The sequence below is a fragment of the Gopherus flavomarginatus genome, chromosome 4 (genome assembly GCF_025201925.1).
Source record: "Gopherus flavomarginatus isolate rGopFla2 chromosome 4, rGopFla2.mat.asm, whole genome shotgun sequence".
NCBI classification, from domain to species: Eukaryota; Metazoa; Chordata; order Testudines; family Testudinidae; genus Gopherus; species Gopherus flavomarginatus.
Window position 1 is genome coordinate 1,638,127 of NC_066620.1, and position 16,713 is coordinate 1,654,839.

Sequence of the window (16,713 nt, forward strand, 5' to 3'; positions counted from 1 at the left end):
TGGCCCAACATGGACAAACCAGTTCCCAACCACATTTACTTGTGGCTGATACCCAATCCTCCACCCCCAGAGCATCAAGCAGGAGATTGTGTCTCACAAACAGTACTGCTGCTATGTGTCCTGTAGCAGATGAAGAATTTTAAACCAGGACTCAAGTGGACTGAAGGTTTTTTATGTAGTTTTATCAATAAATGGGCACAAAAACCCATACACATGCAGTAGCCATGCCTCATTTAATGAACAAAGTCATGTCTTTCATCTGCTTGCTGCCAAGAATTAAAACATGTAGCCACATGCACCGTGCCCCAGACTGTTCATGCATTACCCGGAGAGACCATGGCTTTAATGCTGATTGCACAAGGGCTTATAAATTACTTCCAGCCACATTCTTCATCTTGAGGTGATTAAACACTAGGTGGTGATGCTGTCACGAAGTAGAATGAAAGACTACAGTTGTTTTGCACCTGGATTGACTCCTTTGCAAATGGGAACCACAGGGCATACACAGTCAGAAAATAGCTCTGCTATCTGATGTCATAACTATGTCATTATTCATTTTGGATGGGGTTCAGCTACTACACTGAGCAGCTTCTATTCGAGAAATTTACAACACAACAAAAAAAATCATTACAGTGGGCAAACACAAATCTTGATCTTAATGCTAAGGATGTAAGAGTTTGCAGATCATCATGACAAGCTGTGAGAAAATGAGACCGCTGCTAAGCAGCTGTTATTTCTTGACTGGTCTGGTGCTGTGTGGGTTTGATTCTTTATTGTGGGGTCATTTGCTGCTGTGTGAAGTGGGTTGATGGTGTTTCTGCACCCATTTTGCACTCTGTTAAATGACTGCACAATGGAGAATCAGGACCTGTGTCCCCCCTAGTCCATTTGCTGATCATGGGTGGGATTGGGATCAAGAGTGCATGGCAGGACCTTGCACAGAAACATAACGTCTGATAAAACAGGTGGCTTGATCTGATGAGGGGAGGGCTCCCTCATGAATCTTTCTGAGGGCAGCATAGCGTATGCGCAGCCTTTGCTAGTTGCATTGCTGCTGTTCATGCTTTTTTCAGACCTCTTAGGTCTCTTTCTCAGCTGGGACTGAGGGCTAGTTTGTATCGCACAATTGCTTAATTTTCCTCATGACTTCTCTGTGCTGAAACACACTGTCACTCCCATGGTATGCTTGGGGGCCTACAGTCTGAAGCCCACTGAAATCCCATTGTCTTCGATGGCCTTTGGATCCAGGTGTAGATCCTGGGGCAGCTCTTTGCAATTGAGTCTTATCACACTTGATTTCTCCCTGCAGAGGTGCAGCTCATTTATCTTCATGGAGCATCCCCAGCATGTTGCCCAGTGGTGGCAGGTACATTCCAGCAGTGGTGGAAGTACTAAAGTACGTGGCGTGCAGGTGTTTCTACCACGGTGTGGTCTCACCCTGTTCAGAGCTCGAGTCACTTGCACTGGGTTCTGCTGCTCATCTCCTGCCCTGGCTGCAGCCTGCCCTATCTGTTCCATACTGGCCGCTGAATGGTGCATAGCTGAGTGAGAGCACATCTCAGAAGATGGGCAATAGCTCAGTGGTTTGAGTATTGGCCTGCTAAACCCAGGGTTGTGAGTTCAATCCTTGAGGGGGCCACTTAGGGATCTGGGGCAAAAATTGGTCCTGCTAGTGAAGGCAGGGGGCTGGACTTGTTGACTTTTCACAGTCCCTTCCAGTTCTAGGAGATTGGTATATCTCCAGTTATTTACTTTTTTATATTTAAGAAGGCTTCCTAGGAGTGACCAGAGGCAGATGTGCTGGTGCTGGCACTGGCATCTGGCTGCTGAGGAGATCCAGGCAGGTGTCTGCAGAGTATCACTTGGTCCCCCGGGGCGCACTGGGAAATGGTTAAAGGTCTCAAGGTGTGATATAACAAGGCCCACGATGCTCGCAGCCAGCTCAGGAGAGGGAGGAGAACCTGCCCATTCTGTGGTGAACCAGACCCGATTCCCAGCCCTTGCACTTCAGTACAAGCCAAGACGCTGCTCCACAGAACAGAGGTGCTCAGCGTGATGGCCCTGGAACGTCCGGAGCGGGAAACCCACACCCGGGCCCCAGCTGAGAAAAGGGTGCCAGAGATGCCTGAGATCGTAGGACAGGACCTCTTCAGAGAGTCTCAATCCCTGGAGATATCGGTGGAGCTGATTCAGGGGGAGGCAGTATTGGGAGATAAGGGGCACCACGTGTGGCTTTCTAATTGCTCTTTGTAAGGTGGGGGGCTGGGTTTGTAGGCACCTAGGCTGAGGGATATTTGGACACCCTTATTGTGAAACAGGTGGAGGCTGCCTCGCCCCTCTGCCTTTGCAGATACATCCAACCTCCTCCCACCCCCCATCAGCACAAGGGGCAGCGCTCCACCACCTCGCAGCTTTGGTTCTCCTAGCCTCTGCCAGGTTCAGAAGTTCCCTCCCTGGCAGGCTACAGGGCCCGCTGCACTTGGCTGAGTCATGCCCTAGGCCAGCTAAGTGGGGAATGGGCTGTGCACAGGGGCTGGGTAGCACCACTGATGCCCAACACATTTTCAATTGGGAAACAAGGGGGATATTGAAAATCTAAAAAGAAAAAATATGCCACTCCAAACCCTCCTCCACCTGCTGATTCACACACCCCATGGGAGGTGAGGTGCAAGAAACAGCAGCTCCAATTGCCCCAGAAACTTTTGCTGCACAGTGGAACGTTCAATCTTTAGCGGCTGCCTTGGTGTCTTGGAGCTGGTGCAAGGCCAATTTGCCTCCTGTCCTGTGCTTTGTCTTTAAAGGTTTTCCTCAAGTTAATTGTTTGATCCCTAGGGTCAACTCCACATGATTGTAGCGTGGAACAGATGTCTGTACAAAGATAGTAAGTAGCCAGAGTGAACTGGCAAGCATTAAGCTTGGGCTAGCACCTCTTGGGCAGACATACACTCCCCGGCCGTGGGTGGTGTCTGACCCATCCCTGGGCGGAGCACTGTTAGTGACACTGCGTGACTCAAATGTTAAGGAAACTCCACATAGCACTTATTAGGGCCAACATTTGTACATCTCCTCGCACTGCAAAGCTTTTAATTACACTAACCTGCCCCCCCCCACCCCTTGCATGGAGAGAGAACCTCTGCTGTGCCACTTGGTGGTAGCCACCTTCGGGGCCGCTCATTTCTGCTTTGTTTTGAGGAACAATGGAATCTATTTGAGAAGACACATGCTGCCTATTTCACATTACATCAATTTGTGAATAATGGTGAACAGTTGGTTCCCCAGGGTTACAACAGATCTTAATGTTTTTTTGTAAAAGAGAGAGAATTTCCCTGCTTTCTGAGTGGGAGACTGGTCTCCATGTCTGTATACTAATACCTACACCAGACAATAGTTGCAGGCATAACCTGGCATGGTAGAATGCTGTGGTGTATAGGAATAGGGTGATATCCTTTTAAATAGCTTAGGAGCCCTCTAGTAATTGGCCCTGTCTTCTGCTGCAGAAGCCACCAGCCCCCTCCCAGAGAAGGTAGGTAGGTAGGGGGTGTGGGTGGTGGTGATGTCAGTAACCCTGATTATTTGGAACCTGACTGTGCCTTGTATTCCTAATGTAGAGAGAGCAGACACACGCCAAATGTGTATTAGGGTATGTCTTCACTACCCACCGTATCGGCGGGTAGCAATCGATTGCTCGGGGATCGATATATCGCGTCTCATCTAGACACAATATATCGATCCCTGAACGCGCTTATATCGATTCCGTAACTCCACCAACCCCAACGGAGCTGCGGAATCGACAGGGGGAGCCGCGGACATTGATCCCGCGCCATGAGGACGGTGAGTGATTCGATCTTAGATACTTCGACTTCAGCTACGTTATTCACGTAGCTGAAGTTGCGTATCTAAGATCGATTTCCCACCGTAGTGTAGACCAGCCCTTAGATTTGAATCAGATGTGTCTGGCAATTGCATGGGCCTTTGCATGCGTCTAGGCTCAAACAGCTATTTCTCTAACAAATGAGGTACTAACTCAAACTGAAAAGGCTGAGAGACAAAGCCTTTAAACTCTGATCACAGGCTGTGGAAAGCTGACAGCTGAGAAATCTTGTTCTACTGACATGCTTAGCTGCACTCTTGAATCTGTGTCACAGCCATGACCAATTTCCATATGTTCCTTCTAGGAACAACATCACATAGTGCTGACTGGTTTTTAACTTAATTGGGTGCAATCTATTATATCACCCAGCCAGTAAGCTGGAGGCGGAAGCTAGACCTCTGGGTGAGTGCCAGACTACTCTAGTCACCTCCTCCCAAGATAACAGCCAGGCATGGAACACCATAGCCTGAGCCCTACCTCCATGCAAAGTACCAGCTAACGGGGAATGAGCATGAGGCTTCTTTCCAACTATAAGAGACAAGGGATGTGGGCAGCTGGTGACCTGCAGCTCTTACTGGCTATTATCTGGCACTGCACCATGCACCTTCTGCTATTGAGAGAAGCATGTCTGGTGGTCACTTGTGACCAGCTTAGGGTGGGCATCCTGCCACAGGGCTCACGAGGGCTCAGTGGGAACAGGGGCCTTTGAACTACACTAGGGCCAGGCTGCCATGATGTGGGTTCCCTCCTGCCCCCACTCAGTCTCCACTGGCTTTGTGGGGTCTGCCAGGTCTAACTGGTGTCTGTAAAAGTGGCTGGAGGCAGAGGCCCTTGTCAAAGTGCAGCTGTTTGCCAAGACAGGTGCTCCTGCCACGGCCTGACAGGGGTATGAGTGCCACAGGCTGCCCTAGGGATGCAGGGAGGTGTTTGAAAGACAGAAGAACGTCACATTAGAGGAGAGGGGGTCTTTGTTCCCCCCTCCCCCAGCTTGGTCTAGATAAGATTGGAAGCTGCTACAGCTAGAGGATATAGGGCTGAGCTCCTCCAAAGGTGTTTAGGCACTTATCTCCTATTGAGTTCAAGGGGAGTTAGGCACCTAAATACCTTTGACCTCTGCCTTAGTCCCTTACCTCAGGCATCAGAGACTCATGGTTTCAGTGTATGTGGTGTGGGGTCTGACTCCGGCTGATGGCCCAAGTGGGTTTGGCCATTCAGCGTGAAGCACAGGTGAGAAGAGTCAGTGATGAAGGGTTATCGAGTGCCATTGGGAGCTGATTCACCCTCTTAGACCTGAGCTCTTGGCAACCAACATTTCAAGTGGAAAAGGCGAATAACTGGACACTGAACAGAGTGTAGCTTAATTCCCAGATGAATTACAAAAATATAATCAAGTAACCGAGTTTCAGTAAAATAAAACTGTGCAGACAATTTATTCCTCTTAGAATAGATTCATAGATTCTAGGGTCAGAAGGGACCAATGTGATCATCTAGTCTGACCCCCTTCACAAAGCAGGCCACAGAACCCTACCCATCTACTTCTATAACAAACCCCTAACCTATGCCTGAGTTATTGAAGTCTTCAAATTGTGGTTTGAAGACCTCAAGCTGCAGAGAATCCACCAGCAAGTGACCCATGCCCCATGCTGCAGGAGATGGCAAAACAACATTTTCCCTAAGATTTCTCAGCATGTGCATGGATAGGTTATTGTGGATAATGTACAAGTGCTGCCTAGTTTGTGTCACTTCTGCCATACAGCAGCTGAAATCATATACAGCTGGCCACCATAGTCCATTTAGACTGTATGTGGATGTTTCAGCTAATGCAGTTAGAATCTAGTTTACTTTCCATCTGACTGGTGGGCCAGTGTCAATTGGAGAAATAAAACTGTCTTCTGCAGGTTAGTTAATTTGTCAAAATGCCTCAGCTGGACAGCAGTAAACATTAACCTGATTCGCTAAGATCCTGTTGCTCGGTGGGTTTTGTGGTGTAGACTTTTCAACTATCTTCCCAAGGAGTCATACTTGAAAAAGAGCCATTCACTGGAATAATCTCTTTGCAGCAATTCTTCACTGGTCTCTGCTGCTAACAGAAAACAGACAGTACCGAAATCCTCACTGTGAGTGCATTGAGGCAGGTGTGGCTGTGGCTGGGGAAGCTGGATCAGTGACAGAGAGCAAGCAGCACTTGGACTCGGTGTAGCCAGGGGATAGTCCAGACCTCAAAATAGCATCTGAACATCTGCAAGCAGAAAAGAACACGTGAGGCTTCCAAATTCAGCCCATGTGTCACTGACTCTCAGCCTTTTCCAGGCTGTGGCCCCATGTTTCAGCAGAAAAGTTTGGGGACTTTCCTCCCTTCTAGCCATAAGGAAAGGAAGGGTGGACATGACCCCTGGGCCCCGTGTTGAGGATCTGTGCCCTAAGTGATGGTTAAAGCATCTGCTGAGCCAAGTTCATTGCCTTACAAAATGGTCATTAGCCTTTCAGCAGACCATTAAACCAGTATCCTAACAGGAGTATATGAGGGGGTACAGAATCCTTGCTTATAGGTTAAACATGTAGCAGTTCTTTCCCCTGTTGCTGGTGAAGTCTGTGTACCATAAATGACTCTCCAGGAGGGCTGGGGAAGGATGCGTGCATAATAAAATTGGATCTGTCCTCCAGGAAGCCTCCCTACAGATTTTGAGTGGAACTTTCCAGAGTGCTCCACAGTGGCCCAGCTCTGCTCCCATTGAAGTCAATGAAAAATCTCTCTCATAACTGATAAAACATTGTGCGTCGAAAACTTATAGACTTGAGTTTTGTGAAGAGTGTGAAATGGAAATGGCTGTTGTATATAAGTGAACTGGTGAGAGTCGTCCCACTGCAAATCAAGAGTGGCGCACAGGCATGTTTGTGGGATTGGGGCCTTAATTGATTGTGATCTAATACCTGTTGAATCCAGTGGAAAGACTCCCTTTGACTACAGGCCCTGTACTCCCATGAACTTAAAAATGTAGCTACTAAGCAACCCCAAGGGAGAGGGAAAGAGAAAATGAAACTCATTGTACTTGTTGCAGCTTTTTCTTCTTCTGAAAGTCGCAGCTGTCCAAGTTGGAGTGTCCCCTCTTGTCACACACCGTCCGGCCAATTTCCACATTCAGCATGTATTTCAGCCCTCTGACTACCTAGAGGAAGCAGTTTCCAGGTTAGTTAATAGAGGGGAGAAGAGTCAGGGCAGGGAGAAAAGATCAGATGTATCCAAAAGGAGTCAGAGCATTGGGCTATGGAACAAGAACTGGGTACTTAATCTAAATCAACAACATCCTGTGTGTTCTAGGTGTGTCAAACAATGCCCCTTGGGAGAATACGCTGTTACTCGGTGGCTTTGGGGTTGAGGGGGAACCTGGGGCCAGAGCCCATGGTGCTAGGTGCTGTACAAACATATGTCTGAGGACCTGTCCCAAAGAGCTGACACTGTCTAAATACAGCATTGAAAAGCAGGTGCTTAGGCCAAACTGATCACTGCAGTGGGATTGGGGAAGTGTCTGCTGGGAGCGAGGTGGAAAACAAGATTTCATTTGTCAACCCTGTGGGGTCTAGCCTGAGTTACAGACCAGCAGCTGGATCCTGTGGCTTCTTTCACTGACTGCCTTGGAGGAAACTCAGTGCAGCAATCCTGGCTAATCAACTTTGCTTTTTTATCTGTCCCCCAGAGGTAGGGGGAAATCCCCTTTTAAAAGAGTCAAAACACTTCTAACTGTTGATGTGAGAAGGAGCTATGTCACTGCTAGGCCTGAGGGGCCAAACCTCTGACTGAAGGCAGCAGAGCTACGCTGGCTGCACCGAGTTACAGCTGCTGAGTGAGGAACAGGAGTGCTCCCGCTTGTATTGGCAAGAGCTCATTACTCCTAGCTGATCTGGGCTGAGTCAGAAACATTTTCTATGTGACCAAGGTGTGCTTACCTGCACCATTGCTTTAGTTATACGAGACTCTTTGAATAGAAAAATGTCGTTTGAGCTGTTGTTATAGCGATAAACCCCAAAGCGAGCGGCTCTGCGAACGCCGGGGTCATTGGTGTTCATGGGTCTGGGGAATCCAGGTCTGGTGGTGGAATTCGGCTTCTGCAGGTAGAGAACTAGAATGCCAGAAACATGCTCCATTACAAACACTGTGCAGGGCCAGAGAACACAGTATGTCTCCAGGTTAACACCACTCTGCCACTGCTCCATTGGGACATCTGCCCCCTGAGATTAAACTTAACTTTCTCAGAGGGGGCACTTTTCTTGTACCGGGGCTGCTATTTTGCGGATGAGGGCTGAAAGGTGCTGTTTCATCATACTTGGTTTCTAGAAGCTTATGAAATATTCTATTTAGGTCCATGTTCAAATAAGATCCCAGGTCAGTCGTCTCACTGTGGATTTAATGGGAGGGTTCTTTTTTTGAAGCAGTTTTAGAGGCATTTACACTTGGTAACATCCACTGTTCAAAGCAGACAGACGGATGCATGTGGGTGAGAGGTTATTGTACAAATAAACTAACAGCTCACTGCCGAAGAGTCCTTTATGATAATGTATCTGCAAAACTAACACTTATTTCTAAAATATGGGAAAATGCAGCATTTCCAGTTGTTTGCCAGGGCTCCTGAGAGTTTTGTAGCGTGAGCAAGAGCAAGAGAAAGAAATTAAGGGCCAGATCCTTAATTGGTGTAAATCACCACAATTTTACTGGTAATGCTGATTTAACCCAGCTGAGGATCTGGCTCTGTAAGTTGCTCTCATACACAGCTTGTGCTGATTTACTGTAAAAATTAAGTCTGAGTCTCCTCCAACTTATCTTTCACACCTAGTCTCTCATCAGCACCAAGCGACAGAGCAAATTAAGTGTTATTAAAACAGTTTATGCTGAGAACACAATTAGATCACATTGCTGTGAAGCATAAGAGACAATGCACATGAAGTGAACATGCACTCGTTAGAATGCACATAAAATGCATATGAAAGAGGACACCGAATTCTCCTTTATCTGCCTACCCGACTCTTACGATTCTTTGCACAATTTACCTTCCCCTTCTTCCAGTCAAGCATGAGTTTATGCTGCTGATGGGGACATAAAATAATTGAGGGATGCCAAAAAAAAAAATTTTTTTTGCTGGGGATCAAGATGTAAAACAAACTTGCAGCTGTCTGAGTTATGAGCAGACAAACTTTTATTAAAAAGGATGAAAAACTCCACCTTTTTGCTACACCTCATAACTTCTAGATGGTTTGTCCAATTAACTGCCAGTGCCCTCTCATGAGAATATTTCTCATCTGCCACCAGCCGAGTACCCAGTCTGCAGGCAGCTGTTTCAAATTTGGGAAGAACTGAAAAAGGGAAAGGTGTAGAAGGAGAAGAAATCCAGATGCAAATGGCAACTGTTTTACAATCTGAGGCCCCAGCCTTGGAAACATCTTATGTGAGTAACTTTTATGTATATGAGTAAACTTATTATTACATAATAAGTATTTGCAGGATTAAGCCCTTAACTGTAAAACTGCTGCTGCAGCTCTTAATAGATGTTAAAATAAGGAACAGGAGTACTTGTGGCACCTTAGAGGCTAACACATTTATTTGAGCATAAGCTTTCGTGGGCTACAGCCCACTTCATCGGATGCATGTAGTGGAAAATACAGTAGGAAGATATACATATATATACACACAGAGAACATGAAACAATGGATGTAACCATACACTAATATATATATATACATATATAATCTTCCTACTGTATTTTCCACTGCATGCATCCGATAAAGTGGGCTGTAGCCCACGAAAGCTTATGCTCAAATAAATTTGTTAGTCTCTAAGGTGCCACAAGTACTCCTGTTCTTTTTGCGGATACAGACTAACAGGGCAGCTACTCTGAAACGTGTTAAAATAAGGGTAATCTCACCTTCAAGGAGTAGGATCTATCCTTCAAGGATCTATCCAAGGTACTTAATAGCCCCCCACTATAATGGTATCTGAACACCTCACTATTTTTACTGTACCTCATGCCACTCCTGTGAGTTCAGGCAGTGCATTATCCCCATTTTTACAGATGGGGAGTTGAGACACAGGGAGACTAAGTGCCACAGGAAATCCGTGGCAGAACAGAGCCTTGACCCCAGGTCTTGGCTTGTGCCCTAGCCACTGGGCCACTCTTCCTCCCCTTCACGCTATTAAGGCAGCAATGCTCTTCCCTGACACAGCATTGCAGAGCTAACTAGTGCCACCAATGGGGTATGTGACTTAACTATCCCTGGAAGCATCATTTCTAGGCCACTGCCCAAGGCTGGATGCCAGAGCAAGGCTCTGATCTGTTTTGGCAAAACATCACTGGCCCTGGGTGGTTGCGACAGTTATTTGAGAAGTTCTGCATGGAAAAACTGATGCTGTTCAGGGCTGGTGTAGATATTGGCCCTGTGTCTGTAGGAGGAACCTGATAACCTCTTCCTCTTGTTCACAGCGTGCGACCCCATTGTGGCTTAACGCTCACTAACACCTATTGAGTCACAGCCTCTTGTAAGAGTGGTGAAACAGCTCTGCCTGGCCAGGGAATCAGACAAAAGGCATGTGAAGAGCTTTAAACGTCCTGCCTGTAAAAAAGGGGAGGCCAGTGTCAAAAGAAGTCTCTAAACTACGACTCCAGCTTCTAACTGATCATATCAGACAGATGAAGTTTCCTTTCAGACAAAGGAAGGATACCCGGACACCCCAAGCAGTGGGCACATTAGAAACACATAAGGAACCTTGGTGCATGGTGGGACGGATGCAGAGAGATTGTATCTTCGTATGATTCAAAAGCGATTTGTACTAAAAGTTTATGGTTTGCCAGTGATGGTGGGCAAACCTCAAGAAGACTGATTCTGATCTGATCTCTTGGGAGTCTCACTAGAACAGGATGCAACAGAAATATTACAGGCTGGTGTGTGTGTCATAAATATCTCAACACAAGTCATGGGGCAACTGCAGAGTTAATTGCACTAATAATAACAGTCGTCATCATCCCTAGCTCTTGTATAGCACTTTTCATCCATAGATTTCAAAGCACATCATGAAGGAGGTCAGTATCATTATCCCCACCTTACAGATGGGGAAACTGAGGCAGGGGATGGTGAAGTGACTTGCACAAGGTCACCCAGCAGGCCAGTTATTCCATCGGATACAGTTTGCCCAGCTCAAAGCCCATAATTCACATCAAGCGATGCAGCCATAGCTATGATTCCCACACCACAACCTTCCTGGCAAGGTCAGTCCCAACCTGACATACAGGGCCTGAGTCTCCTCTCCTTTGTGCAGAGGGCGCAGGTGGGACCAGGGAGGTCCTCCTGATGACCTGGATTGTTCATCAATGCACAACTGAAGCTACATTCCCTAAAATACCAAGTCACAGGTCAGAGGCAGGATGGTTCAGTGGTTAGGGCACTGGGGGGGCTCAGGAGACCCCACTTCCAGTCTCTGCTGTACCACAGACTCTCTGGGAGACCTGGAGGTCAGCCCACATGATCAGTCTCTCTGAGCCTCAGTCTCCCACCTGTGAAAAGGAAATAAGCAGCTCCTCAGGCTCCCAGGAATATTGGGAGGTGCAGCTCAGATACTACCGTCACAAGGGCCATGCGCATAACAGGGCTGCGTACTGGAGCTGATTGCAGCCCAGTCGGATTTTAGCCAACAGGTTAAAGACATCTTGATAAGTTCTACACACGTAGCCATGTCTTTCCTGTGTAGCCCTGTGGCTGCTGGCTAGCTGTGACAGGCCCCATGGCAGTTTTAATGGAAAGGTTATAGCCTTACTGATGGTTGCAGGGGGAAAGCGTAATCCCAGTCCAGCCTGTCCTGGGCAGGGGCATCATTTCAGACAGATTCAGGGGGATAAAGTGGAGTTTGCATACAGAACATGCTGTGTGATTCTGTTACATCCTGCACAGCTGGGATGGGTCGGTGACAAGGGGAGAGTAGAAGACACACAGACCTATGAGAAATTGTGGGGAGGGGACACAAACTGAGGTCTGGGGTGGGACAACTGTCCCTCTTCCCCCAAAGCAAATGACACCTCTGTTCCTAGGTGTTAGAGAGATACATGACACTCTAGCTGGAGCTAGTTAACTGTTCTAGGCTCTAGCCCCACTTCTCGCCCTGCGGAGAGGAACAAAGAACAGATATGTGGCAGATGTTATTCATGGTGCTTAATGCACGACCGGAAAGCACTCAGATACTGCAGTGATGAGCATGGTATGAAAACCTATATAGACTAGAACAGACGAGTGGTCGCCCTACCCAGGCAATCAAATGCTTGTATTTCAATCTCCATCTTCTATCCATGTCAGCGTTTACTTCCCAGATGGCAGAGCAGGAAGAGAGTGACTGTATCTTGCCTTCCTCAGTCTCTACTCCCTAAACACCTGTTGTTCAAAGACAGCAAGAGGCCCAAAAGCTAAAGGGTACGAGCTGTAAGGTTGTCACTTTTCCTTTGCCAGAGTTAAGCACAACCACCCTGTACTAAGCCACAGATTTTCGTTCTTATAGAGATGGGCTAAGTACTCAGGGCCTGACTGGGTGCATTGAAATGGCCTGAAGTATCCTTGTGCTCTCTGTATTCAGGGACGGTATGGGCCTTGTCTGCCATGGTAAGTTAGAGCAGCCCTGGGGCTACCCTGACTTGTGCTTTCCTCCCCACAGGCCCTGAGAAATAGAGAAAGGGGGTCCAGTGCTCTGCAGCCCCACTCCTCATATCCCAGGAGCAGAACCAGCACAAAACCCTTGTGCCAGCAGGGGCCTCCCTCTGTGCAGAGGTCATCCTCAGGGGCTGTTTTCGCAGACTGAGAATCAGATCCTTGCACCCTAAACTTCAGGCCTCATAAAATTCAGATCCAAATTCTGCAGCTGAGGCCCAGATGTGGTTTCTTGTTTGGAGGAGTGAGGCTGGTAGATGAAGCTAACCTTACTAAGCTTTGTGCATCAGTGACAAGAACAGAGGTGCAAACTCAGATAGACATTAAATGTGTTCCTCACTGGGGAAGATCTGGGCAGAGGTAGATTTGTAAGAAGAGGCCAGTTTTCAACGTTCCCCTCTCACTTTGAGGAACAAGACCTCGTTTTATACAGACGCTTAAAGAGAAGCAGACCTTTTTGCAGCCCTCTTCAACCCCAGAAGGAAACCACAGCTGAAGCAGAGAGCTATCGATTCATCTAGCAACATGTTACCAGAATCCATAGGAGCCCCAGTCGCCTTTTCTCTGCATTAGTATCAAAATAAAGACACAAGTCCTAAAAAACAAAGTGCCTTTGAAGTTACCACTCTAAAGATTTAAGGCTAGCGGTAATCAAGAGAGTTTTCTGGCTCAGCAGAGTATGCATGGAGCCAAAGGAATGCTTCATTAGAGTCTGCTAATCACTCCGCTGCCAGCCTGTAATTGTTACATGCTGTCTTTACAGTTAATAGTCAAGGCCGTGGAGAGTTTAGACTCTGATATAAATTAAAATCACAAGTTGACTTTAGAATTAGTAGACAAGTCTCCCCAGATCACACTGTTTGATATAGGTAGGGAAAGGCTATGGAGCAGTTGAAGTTACATATGGAATCCTGCACTCAGACAATGGCTGTGACACACTGGAGTTCAGAAAGAGAAAGACTTGGCTCACAGCTATTATTCACACACGCCACATGTATGTAGATACACACACAAGGTCAGCAAACCTTACGCTTAAAGAAGATAGAAGTTATTTTCTGATCTTACCATTAGAGGTCCTGGCTAAGTCCCATAGACTTAAATAGCAAAGCAGAGCCAAGCCCCAGCCAAAACTCATTGCTACCAGCTCAGCAGAGATGCAAGTGACGAGTATTTCAGTCAGAGAACTGGCTGCTCCCCACAAGGAGGAAGATCTGCCTGTCTGAGAGCTCCCATTGGCTGCTGGAGGAACACACACACACACACAAATTGACCACAGGTCTAGCATTAACTTTATCTCCTGTTGATGACTTGACACTTTGAATGACAATTGTCAAGCTGTACCAGTGACTCCTTGGCAGCATGGCTGCCCCCAGGGGATGAGGAATAGTTACTTTGAACCTTGGCCTGGTACAAATGAATAGAGGGTATAAACCCTATGTCCATGTGAGCACTCTGCACTCAGCACTCTGCCTCTCAGGCAGGGCAGGAGCTGACAGGGTGTCCTGAGCCCCATCACACGCAGCTGAGCCGGCCGCCGCAGAGGAGACTTGCAGCTGACAGGGAGTATGGAGTTCCCCACATTCACGGGGGTGTCGGGAGGCTGGAAGGGGTGTGAGGCACAAAGGAAGGAGGCAGTATGCCAGCTGGGGTGGGGGAATGGGAAATGAGTTAACTGGGCACTTCTCAGCAGACAGCCAGTAGAGTCAGGGCTGTGAGGTCCTGGGGGTTGTCTCCAAAGTCAGTGGGTAATATAGCTCCCGTCCTGAGAGTCTGTCCATGCCAAGGCCTGCTGATGCAGGGTAAGCTGTAGGAGTGTTGCTAACTCTTGTGATTTTATCACAAATCTCATGATACTTGGAATTTTCCTTAAAGCTCCAGCTGCTGGAGTCCGAGGATGACATGAGAGTCCCGGTTTCCATTTATATATATATCTGAAGTTCCTAGTCCTCGTAGTTGTGGAAAAAACATAAAAAGCCCCACAAAATTATTTTTAAAAAAACAAAATGTTTTTTAAGCTCATCTCATGATATTTTGGGGCTGGAGGCCTCATTTCTGAGTGCTTGGAACTGGCAACACTACTTCTGAGTGTACCTTTATTTTAAACTGGCTGCTGGAAATCAGTTGCCAGGTGAGGGAGTGCAGCCTAGTGGCCTGTGCACAGGACAAGCTCAGGGAGCCGGGGCCGGCCAGGCATTCTCACTGGAGAGCCTGAGTCTGTTTCTTAGATTCTAGGGCACAGTTTATAGCTCAGCTTTTTTCTCAGGCTTTTGCTGGGGAAGAGCATCCCCACAGAACAATGAAGCCAAAACAGGTCTGGTTTGGGTCCAGAGGAGGAGCAGGAAGTTTGAAGCAACCAGACCTTTTTCCTTTTGATTTCTCTTTGTACTAGAGCTAGAAATAAGCTGTCTCTAGGAATGGCGCACTTGAGGGAGCCAGAGGGCAGTTTACTGCAGACAGCTGGATTGAATGAGGAGGTTCCTGCTTAGAGAGGGAGGGTGCCTTGTGATGCTGTAAACCTGCCATGCTCCAGGCTTTGAGTCCCCCTCATCAGAATTTTACACGGACGCCCATCACCATAGCCTCCATTCGCCTTCCATGTAGAATCAAGAGCAAACCTGGAGCAGAGCAGAGCTTTTGTACTGTTTCACTCTGCTGGCAGGTCGGGCTGGTTATCTATGGAAGACTCTGCCGTCCATGCTGGCCATACCCAAGGGCTGGTGAAATGAACCAACTCCTTGGTCTGCGTTCTTGGTCTAGTATGGCACCAGAACTCCTCTGTACCCTTACACCGTGGAGTGAGGTCTCCATCATTCCTTATAAGGAATCTCTTATATAAAGAAGCAGAGTCGGTGTGCTTACGAAGAGTTGATTTATGCCCCCAACACATCACTTTTCTTCTCTTTACATAAAGATGATGATAATCTCATCCAAGTGACCTGCTTATTACTGCGCTGAATTAGTCTCTCCAGTGTTTTTCCCCAGGAAGCAACAGCCAAATCAACCAGTGCTAGCATTAAGTTAGCAGATGACGTGTTGATCTCACCCCCAAACTGCCCCACGTGTTCTTTCTCTTTTGTTGGGCAGCTTTTGCTTAAGTGACACAAGAAGGACGGGTTTCTGGTTGGGACTTTGGCACTGGGCCCAGAACTCCTGGGTTCCTTCTGTTCCAGGATCTGCCATCTACTCCCTATGTCCCTTGGACAAGTCACTTCATTTCTCTGTGTGTCAGTTCCTCACCTGTGAAACAGGCAATGCTTTGTGTCTCCCACTCTCTGTCCGTCTTGACTGTTTAGATGGCAAGCTCTTCCTAGCAGGCACTGTCTTGTATGCTGTGTAGATACAGTGCTCCAGGTGCTGCTGTCATGTAGGCCATGGGCCTGAAGCCCTGGAGAGCAGGGAGCTCTGTTGACACTGCTGGCGAACAGGAAGAAGAGTGGCCCAAAGCTGCTTGAGAATTGCAGAGAGGTCGAGACTCCAAAGTGGAACTCTTTGCTTCCTTCTGCCGGAGAGCAAGGGGAGGTGACTGAGTGGGCCAGGCCTCATTTGCATTTCAGTTATGGAACAGTTTGGGGCATTTTGGTTAAAATCCAGGGAAGTTTTGAGTTTGGGGTTTATAAACCGTTACTGACCCCAGTGGGAAGTGAAGGGACAAGAGCCACACACCACATGTGCTGGGGTCACCCTGACCGAGACTAACGTCAGGAAGAGGTGTGTAAGGGAGTCTGGCTAAGACTAAGAGAAGAAAGAGAAAAGGGCACGATGGGTCGCTTTGGCACCTGCCTTGTGGTAGGGAGGTTATAGTCAGAGTCTTAGATGTTGCTGTGTGCTCTTCGTTGAGCTGAGACTCTAGCAAACAGCAGGTCTGAGGCAGCTTCCAGGTGAGCTGTGGTGTACAGAGAGCAACAATCCATGTATCTGGCGATGAAAGCTGCAATCACCCCGGCTGGGCAGAGCCTCCAGAGCAGCCCTGACCTTCCAGCGTCCTTGGACTCCACCAACCCAAGAGTACAAACTGTGAGTGGGGAACTGGGGGGAGGGATGTGGCTGTAATGAGGTTGGGGCTAGTGTTAAAACAGCCTGGGGCAGGGCAGAGTCTTGCCTAATAGTGTTAATTTATTAATTGCTTCTGGTTTTCTCAAATGTAATCTGTTGTCCCCCCCCTTTCC

General features: G+C 47.7%; 1 protein-coding gene across 1 annotated transcript; it reads right to left on the bottom strand.

Annotated features, from left to right (window-relative positions):
- Positions 1–5,048: 5,048 nt before the first annotated feature.
- CST7 (cystatin F) lies at positions 5,049–13,682 on the bottom strand. The gene is made up of 4 exons (XM_050951271.1): positions 13,613–13,682; positions 7,817–7,989; positions 6,922–7,038; positions 5,049–6,110 (listed from the first exon to the last, which is right to left on the bottom strand). The coding sequence occupies exons 1-4, from the start codon at positions 13,680–13,682 to the stop codon at positions 6,033–6,035; spliced, it is 438 nt and encodes a 145-aa protein (XP_050807228.1). The 3' UTR covers positions 5,049–6,032.
- Between the last annotated feature and the right edge of the window lie 3,031 nt (positions 13,683–16,713).